The sequence below is a fragment of the Clarias gariepinus genome, chromosome 2 (genome assembly GCF_024256425.1).
Source record: "Clarias gariepinus isolate MV-2021 ecotype Netherlands chromosome 2, CGAR_prim_01v2, whole genome shotgun sequence".
NCBI classification, from domain to species: Eukaryota; Metazoa; Chordata; class Actinopteri; order Siluriformes; family Clariidae; genus Clarias; species Clarias gariepinus.
In genome coordinates, this window is record NC_071101.1 from 29,932,257 (window position 1) to 29,941,393 (window position 9,137).

At 40.3% G+C, this 9,137-nt stretch overlaps 1 protein-coding gene across 1 annotated transcript; it reads right to left on the bottom strand.

Annotated features, from left to right (window-relative positions):
- Positions 1-507: 507 nt before the first annotated feature.
- LOC128540774 (mucin-5AC-like) lies at positions 508-6,192 on the bottom strand. The gene is made up of 3 exons (XM_053510758.1): positions 5,963-6,192; positions 4,653-4,787; positions 508-2,686 (listed from the first exon to the last, which is right to left on the bottom strand). Exons 1-3 carry the CDS (start codon positions 6,180-6,182, stop codon positions 720-722), a joined length of 2,322 nt encoding a protein of 773 aa, XP_053366733.1. The 5' UTR covers positions 6,183-6,192; the 3' UTR covers positions 508-719.
- Positions 6,193-9,137: the final 2,945 nt, after the last annotated feature.

Sequence of the window (9,137 nt, forward strand, 5' to 3'; positions counted from 1 at the left end):
ATACCCAGTTGCACCTTTAGTTTCTGCTCTGTTCTGTGGGTTATGGGAAAAGAGTAACCTGACTCTTTCGGAGAAAAGTTCCGGCTCTTTCCATTTGAGCAAAAACTAGAGCAAGCCCAGATGACTGTACCACTCTTAACAGCTTCTAGCACTTAAAACCCAACTGCCTTTATAGAACAAAACTGAGCTTGTTGGCTGTCTTGCTTGGAAGCACCCATCAAACTACTTAACGTGAACATCAAGTTTTCTTTGCTGGGTTCAGGTTCTCAAGAGTTTGATATTTAAACTAAACACTCTATAATTTAAGAAATTTTCAATTTTATAAAAATATATAGAAGGTTGCACGGCATGACAGTTGTTCTAGACAGAAGTGAAAGGTGACTGACTCTTACATTAGGTCTATGACTGTTACAGTTGCATTTGGTAACTGATTGTTACTTAAGGTTATGATGCATGGAAGCATCAAAACTTTCACTGCATTTTTCACTTGGCTATTTTTTACACAACAGCAGCCATATTGATTTTATTTGTGACAGAACAGAAATATACACATATTCATGAATGCACTTCACGGATAGTTCCTTTATACAACTGAATGTAATGAGGGTTCTGTATTTTTTGCAAAATGTCTTTTGTTAAAAGTAGTTGTGATCATGTGGCAGGGCTGAACAAAAGTGGCATTTGTTGAAAACTCTGACGATATGTCAGAAGAACCTGATTCAGGAGCTCTCTCTTACAAAGACGTATTTGATGAGGCGCATGGAGCCCTTCTTGCCTCTTAGCGTAGTCTGGTATCTCCCCTTCCTCCTCCTTCTTCCTTTCCAACTTGCTGCCATCAACACCGAACAACAGCAACCACAAGCTAAGGCTGCACAGGTTGCCAAGGCTACCAGGACGGTGTTGGCTGCCAAATGCCACACTTGCGGCAAACCTCCATCACTTACAGACTGTGGACTGTTACCTGTCGTAGCATTACGGCTAATGTAACCTTTTGTGTCATTTGGATATGGCTGGCTGTCGTCTATGACGGTGGGTGGTGTTGAGGAGGTGTTTTGGTCCGAGTTGGTTTCTGAAGCTGTTACAGATGAGCGAAGTTTATTTAACGTTGTTGGTCTGATAGTGGTCACAGAAATATCAGTGGTTAACAAGTTAATGTTGGTATACCCTTGAGACTGGCCTCCTGTTGTTGAGGGTGGAGTAATAATTTTTTCTATCAGAGGTGATAATGTTTGGGTATTTATCGGTTGATTATGGGACCGAGAGTTGGAACTATCAGTTATCACTTGTGGTCCTGTGGTTGTACCTGCATATCCTGTTGTGGTTTTGACTGATGTAAGTGGATTTGAGACTAAGGATGCATTAGTAGAGCTTGGCTGGTCCATAGCTAATGTAGTATGGGTTGTAGTCTCTCCTTTATTACTTTGAAGAATACTTGAAAGAGGGAATGATGTGTTTGTTGTCTTTCCTCCTTTACTTTGCAGAGTGCTTGACAGAGGAGGGGCAGGCGTGGACCATGTGTCTTCTGTACCACCTTGGAGAGCACTTGACAGAGGGACAGCCATGGTTGCAGTTCGTTCTGTATTACTTTGAGAAATACCCGAGGCAGGGACAGACACGGTACTTGAGAGAGGGACAAGTGTGGTTGGAGGCTTTCGCTTCTTACTTTGCAAAGCATTTGAGATAGGTGATGACAAGGTTGTAGTTTCTCCAGTACTAGTTGGAGAAATAGTTGTAAGTTGTACAAGCAAGGTTGAAGTCTCTTCTGTACTACTTTCCAGAGTACTTGTTAGGGGAACAGGCGTGGAAGTCCCTTCTGTACTACTTTTCAGAGTACTTGTTAGGGGAACAGGCGTGGAAGTCTCTTCTGTACTACTTTCCAGAGTACTTGTTAGGGGAACAGGCGTGGAAGTCTCTTCTGTACTACTTTCCAGAGTACTTGTTAGGGGAACAGGCGTGGTAGTCTCTTCTGTACTACTTTCCAGAGTACTTGTTAGGGGGACAGGCATGGAAGTCTCTTCTGTACTACTTTGTGGAGTACCTGAGGAAGACCTTATAGTTGTGGTATAACCAGTACTGAAAGTTGTACTCCCAGCTAATAATGGTGAGGTTTGCAACTCTGAGGGTGTGGTTTGGCTAATAGTATAGGCTGTTGTAATTCCAAGGCGATCTACTTGGGACGAGATTGTTGAACTTGGTGTGAGCTGGCTGAATATTTGTGAAGGTGTTATCTTAGTACTGGAAGGAATTTTAGTTTGGGACATCGAGCTTGTTTGCTTGTTAGTTAAGCCGAATGGGGGTTGCATGGTACCCCTTGAAGCTGAGGATGCCTTTGTAGTAGAAACTATGGCGGGGTCAGGAGTAGAAATGGGTTGAGATGACTGCTTCGGAGTTATGGATCTCTGTGTTGTGAAAGAAGGAAGTGTGTCTTGGTTATCTTGTGTGGAATAATCAGAGGGAGTGAGAAGAGTAGAAATGGGAAAGATTGATGTTGGTGGAGTAGTAGATGTTTTAAGGCTTTTTGCATGAGCGGTAGGATTGCCTGAGTTGCCAGGCTCCATGTGAGGACGGTTGAACTGACGTTTGTCTGTTCCAGACAAATCAGAGGCGTTAAGTGATGCCAAGTGAGGTAGGACCTGGACATTAGTGGGGATGGACTTCCCAAATATCAACAGGTCGGGATCCATACCTGCAAAATGCATACACATGAATGTTTGAAGCAGTAAAAATGGAACTATCTGTTTCAAACAATTACTACAACAACTGATATTATTAATATATTATTTATTCCTCTGCAATTGCTTAAAGCAGTTCATCACAGGAATCCATGCCATATACATTCTTGACCACTTTAGTAGGACCGCCTCTGCTGCTCGTTCATGCAATTTTTTACTTAAACAATTATGTGGCAGCAGCACACTGCATAAAACCATGAAAAATAAAGGTACAGAGATTTAGTTAATGTTCCCATCAAATAGATTGGGAAAAATGTGATGCCGGTTACTTTTCTGCTCATTTCTGTGCCAAGACTAGGAATCTGAGGCTTCAGTGGGCACAGACTCAGGCTTAAAAACATTGCCTGGTCTTTTTCCAATCTTCAATTGTCCAGTTTCGGTGAGCCCGTGCCCACTGTAGCCTCAGATTGCTGTTCTTGGCTGATAGGATTAGAATCCAGCGCTGTTTGCAGCTCATCCATAATTTTTCCTGTTTTGTGTGGCATGTCTGTTTATCATGCTTATAAATAGTGGTAATATAGGTTACTGTAGCCTCTGTAAGTTAGAAACTGTCTAAAACGTGGTGTTTGTACTCAAAGAACTGCTGCTCACAGTCTTTTACCCCATTTATGTGTAAACTCCATTGGCAAATCTACCTAAAAGCTAGCAGGAGCGTGCCAGTTTCTGAATGACTCAATCACTGCCCATCTAGCACCAACATCCATGCCAGGATCAAATGCGGATGTGAGAGAAAACGACAGAATATACAGTAACCCAAGCTCAGGATAAAACTCGGTACCCTGTAGCTCTGAGGCAGTAACACTATCCTTTGTGCCACTGTGCCATCCTAACATTATGTAACTTGGCATTTCAAGCCATAGTTAAAATTAGGGATGCACCGAAATGAAAATTCTGGGCCGAAAACAAAACCGAAATTTTGGGATGCACTTGGCCGAAAACCGATACCGAAACCGAAAATGGCTTTATTAAAAAACATGTTTAAAATATTTTCTTTTTGTTTGTATTAAAAAAACTACAAATTAATTAAGCAATCAAACTTTTATTGATAATAAATAACAGTAATAAGGCTGTTTAACAATAACAAAACTTGCTTCCAAGTGCTTCCAAACCGCCGACATACTCCGTGTTTGATGCGTAATGACAGCGCGAACGAGACGGGAGGATGGGAGAGGCGTGGCGACAATTTCGGCTTTTATTTTCGGTGCTTTCTTACGTTTCGGCCGAAACCGATAATGCTATTTCGGCCGAAAATTTTCGGCGGCCGAAATTTCGGTGCATCCCTAGTTAAAATGTGACTGATATAAATGCTAGGGTATTGTGGACACTAAGAAAGATGGTATGGTGGCTCAGAAGTTAGCACAGCCAGGGTTAGGATTTACACTCTCGATCTTTGTGTGTATGCACGTTTGCATTTTCAAATTGCATAAAGTGTAGAAGATTAAATGTGCATGCTTGTGCCCTGTGATGGGTTGGCACCCCATTGAGAGTGTACCCTGCCTTGTGTATTGAAGTCTCTGGGATAGGCTTCAGGCCCCCATGACCATAAACAGGATAATTTACATAGATATCAGATAGATGGAGCTAGGAGACTCAAATCTTCATGAAGACATGATGTGACAAGGTTGGAGCGGTCATGCACTGAGCTGTGACCTCAATCCTACTGAGCACCTTTGGGATGAACAAGAACACCGACTGTACCCAAGACCCCCTCACACATCAATGCCTGATCTCATTAATGCTCTTCTGGCAACACAATCTAGTGGAAAGGCTTTCCGGAATAGTGAAGGTTGTTATAACAGAAGGAGTAATCTGGAATGGGATTTTTTTTGTTTAAAGCGCATATGGGTAAGATGTCCACAAACCTTTGTCCATATGGTGTAAAAATGTGTGTGTGTATTAACATACTACTTGAGCACCCACCTTTGGTAACATTGTAGAGGATGACATTGGCCTTTTGATGGAGTATACAGCTTTGCAGTGTTGGGCAGTGGAGGTGAAAGCAATTGACACTGTCCTGAGTGGTGTTGTAATGAAACACAGCCACGTTACAGGAGACTGCGAGTTGGGACAAAGCAGGTCAACTCATATTATAACCACAAGCAGGTTTCATTTTCATTTTATGTAAGCAACAATTTGTACATCACACATAGCAAATCACACATGGGCATTCGTGTATATGAGGATCTACAGCACATATCGGATGCACTTGCACATTGCAGTTTGGATTATATACATAGATATTTATTGTTATTGTACTTATTGCACTGTTTTTCTGCAAAGTTAGGCATTGTATGTCTTCCTTGTAAGAATTAAAATCTGAACTTGACCCTGAAGTTTCCATTGGTTTTCCTAAAGTAGTAATTAAATAATTTTTTTGTAAACAGTTTATACAGGATCAGCCCAAAATCTGAATCGGTAGACATTTTTTCTTATATTGATTTTTATCATTTTCTTTCTGTTTCCATGATTGATTAGAAAAAATTACTATAGTCAATCAAACAGACCCAGACCAACTGTACCACCACTTGTCTTTGTTCATCTGGGTCATCTGAAATCAGTGGTCTATCAGCATCAGCACAGAACAATCCCTGCACAGAGGAAATCATCTCTGCAATTTAATAACATCAGTTCTTACACAATAATAAATGCCTGTTGTTCCTGTGTAGACACAAGTGTCATTTTTCATTCAACGGTCAGAGGCTGTTAACTTTTTTTGTGTGTTTTTATGCTTTTAGATCATTTCAATACCTACAGAGCCAGACTTTTTGGCCAACCTGTATATTACTTAATTGTCTTCATTTTCCATCCATTAATCTAGGAAACTCTGTAGTCCGTGAAGGCCAGCTGCAATTACCATTGTATTTGTTTTTTTATTTTTGTATGACTGTAGGACCTCTGGTCAACATTCACACTCACATTCGCACACTACGGCCAATTTGGAAACACCAATCAGTCTAATCTGCATGTCCTTAAACTGTAGGAGGAAACAGGAGGACCCGGAGGAAACCCATCAGGCACGTGGAGCACAACATGCAAACTCCATGGAATGAACCTGGAATGTCTTCTATCATATAAGTAAAAGAAATAAGACAGATCTGCTGTAAGATCCTAAAAGTTATGTAAAATGATTTATGAAATCGAGTCTTCGACATCTATCTTCATGTTATAAGTACTTTTCCAGACGCAGCTCTCTTTTCAGTTAGTACCCTTAGATAGATGGTGGCACTCACAGTTGGAGGTGAGGCAGCAGGCTCGGCTGCAGTTCTGCGCGCTGTCTCCGCGGTAACGCTGCAGCAGCTGCGCGCCTCTGCGCTGAGACTCCTCCGCGTCCACGTGCAGTCCCGGGAAGCGCCGGATCCAGCAGTTCCTGTAGTAGGACGTCGAGAAGCACTCGGACTCCGTGTAACTCACCAGACTCAGGATGGACAGGAACCTCCACGTGACGATCATCGCGCGATCGTCTGAAACTCACTCACGTCAGCGCGAGCATGTCTGGCGCGCCTGGACTCAGGTTTAGAGACGCGCAGAGTGAAAGGGTGCGCGCGCGCGCGTGTGTGTATGTGTGGGTGCGCGTGCAGGTGACAGTGAGAGCGCGAGAGCCCCTGCCACGCCCCCTTTACAGAGTTCAAAAGTGATTTTTTTTTTTTTTTTTTTTTGTAAAATATACTGTGGAATAAACAGAGAAATCCTGAATGTTAATTTGGGGGAAACATTTATGTATACGAAAAAAATAGAAATTAATATATTAAGAGTTGCATTAGGCTTTAAGCAGGAGGACAATAAAATCTTTCAATTAGCCTACTTAATTCTAAAAGGAAGATTTATCTCAGTTAGAAATGACTTGCTGATAAACCCTCTGATAAACTTCCATTTCATACAGATTTTTAGTCAAGAAATAAAAGAACACTTGAGACCCTGCAATTTTTATTTTTATTTTTTACGTTTTTTTGGGGGGGTTTCCACTTACAAGGAAAGTAATGACTAATAATTGAGTGATCTTTAAAGTTAACATAGCAGATTCCTGAGTCCTTAAGTTTCGAGAATTTTGAGATGAAAATTACAATGAATCCCTAGTCAAAATATAGATGTTTATTAATAAAATATCAAGAGATTTTTAAATCTTAACTTAAAGTAAATGATTATCTATGCAGTAGAGGTGTGATAATTAATTAAACCCCAGGGAGGCTATACACTAACACCAGCATCATCATAATTAAATCATATTTTTGACATCATTAAAAGGTAGGCAATCACGACAAACATGGGACTTGATGATATTTCTCATAAAATCATAAAATTTGCACAGTACAGCCGTGGCCAAAACTAACAAAAATATAAATTTTCACAAAGTCTGTTGCTTTAGTAATTTTAGATCTTTTGTCAGATGTTACTATGAACTACTAAAGTATAATTACAAGCATAACATCAGTGTCAAAGGCTATTATTGACAATTACATTAATTGTAGTCAAAATTTTCACTGTTTTTTTTTTTTTTTTTTTTTTAAGACCGCTTTAATTCGCCCTGGGATGCTGACAATCTTCTGGGCCACATCCTGACTTATTCATGACTCATCAAATCTCTGCACCTTTTGCAGAATTTTAGTCTGTCCCTAATGTTTTTCTTTTTTTGCTGCCCTTCTTGAAATGTATGAAGGTGAGCACTACTATCATTCCTGTGTCATGCCAACAGCAAAGCACCCATGCTTTACTTTTGGCCGCAGTAAATATAAAAGTTTTAAAGAAGCCCATATATTTGTGAATGATGAACTCGGCTGAGGTGGCTCGGAGCCCACTGTAGTCGTCCCTGTGGACATTTACTTACTCACTCACTCACTCATCTTCTATACCACTTTATCCTGTATTCAGGGTCGCGGGGACCTGGATCCTATCCCAGGAGGTTTAGGGCACAAGACAGGGTACACACACACACACACACACACACACACACACACACTCATTCACACACTACAGGCAATTTGGGAACACCAATCAGCCAAATTGCATATCTTTGGACGGGAATCGAATCCGGACCCTGTTGTTGCAGAGCGACAGTGCTAACCACTACAGTGCCGCTGTCAAAATTCAGTGAGTGGAATTCCCGATTCTTAAAAATTGATGGATGACCTGTTGCCAGCTTGCAGAAGAGACACATCTGTCTGTGGGAACTGTACACACAATCATTTACTGTTCAAAACATCAAAGTCTTTACTCTCCTTACTGTGTTTTACTATTATGTACTATCAAAAGTCCTGGTTTAACTTGAACTCCTCATAAGAATGAATGAGATTATCTATTACCTAAATGTTTTTTTCTTGTATTAACTAGATATTTTATTTTGCTCTAGATGTAATTCTGCAGGCTTTTTAGATTAAAAGAGCTTGATGAATCTGACTTGTAACACAAACACATACAGCATACTTCTTCTCACTGTGGTCCTTTGCATCAAAGATATTGTTTCCTTTTTAAACAGGGAAGGGTAGGCTGTGAGACCTTTTTCTATCCAGTTGATAACGACTGGCACAGCACCAGTAGCCTATAGCACCAGATGAAAAGTTGTGTAATGTGCTTTAAGTTGTAAAAAATATTTTATTTTGTGCGACATATACATTGAACAGGTAATTTATTGTCACTTTTAAGAGGAATCGATCCCCATGTATAGTTAGCCACCACAGAAAAAAACGACCCTTTGCACCTCTTAGTTGGTGAACTACTGGTGTGTGTTTTGCAAGGTCCCTAAGGATCTGTGAAGTTGATGTTGAAAGGATCTAGTGTTGCTTACACAAAGAGCAGTGGCACAATCAAGCCCAGGCTTAAAGGGTAATAGTAATGCAGCCTGGTCTGAATGTGTAGAATGACTTCATTTGTGCATTAGTGTTATACTTGATAAAGATGTCTCATTTTGGAACAATATGATTTGTGAAAGCATCATGATGCAAGTGCAAGCAAATATGCAAAGGCTAAAATTTTGCAAATTTGCCTTTTGGTGATGATTTTATGGTTTTCCTATTTAAACTAGCTAATCCCAAACATCATTGATCGCTTTTGTTTGTTTATGATTGTCTTAGTAAGTTAAAAACTAACATACCAAGATGCCAGACAGTCCTTGGGCCCCGTTATAAACCACCAGAGGGCCACATTGCTCAAGGATTTTCAAAAAGGCCTTGTAGCATTGAAAAAAAAAAAAAATCACCAGATTAGTCAATCCAAGGTTCTTCTGGGATTTACTTGCTAGAATAATTCATGTAATTTGAGACTAGTTTATTTAATTCCTGGCAGACATTGTATCACATGGTGCATCCAGAAAGTATTTACAGAGCATCATTTTGTTATGTCACAGCCTTATTCTAAAATGGATTAATTTTTTTTTTTCTCAGAATTCTACACACCCAAAATGACAACATGAAA

Excerpts from the sequence above, each read along its gene's own strand:
- LOC128540774 (XM_053510758.1), bottom strand. The coding sequence starts at position 6,182 with ATGATCGTCACGTGGAGGTTCCTGTCCATCCTGAGTCTGGTGAGTTAC. Across the intron at positions 4,788-5,962 it reads CTGCTGCCTCACCTCCAACT|TCTCCTGTAACGTGGCTGTG; the intron begins GTGAGTGCCACC and ends CCCAACTCGCAG. Across the intron at positions 2,687-4,652 it reads CCTCTACAATGTTACCAAAG|GTATGGATCCCGACCTGTTG; the intron begins GTGGGTGCTCAA and ends TGCATTTTGCAG.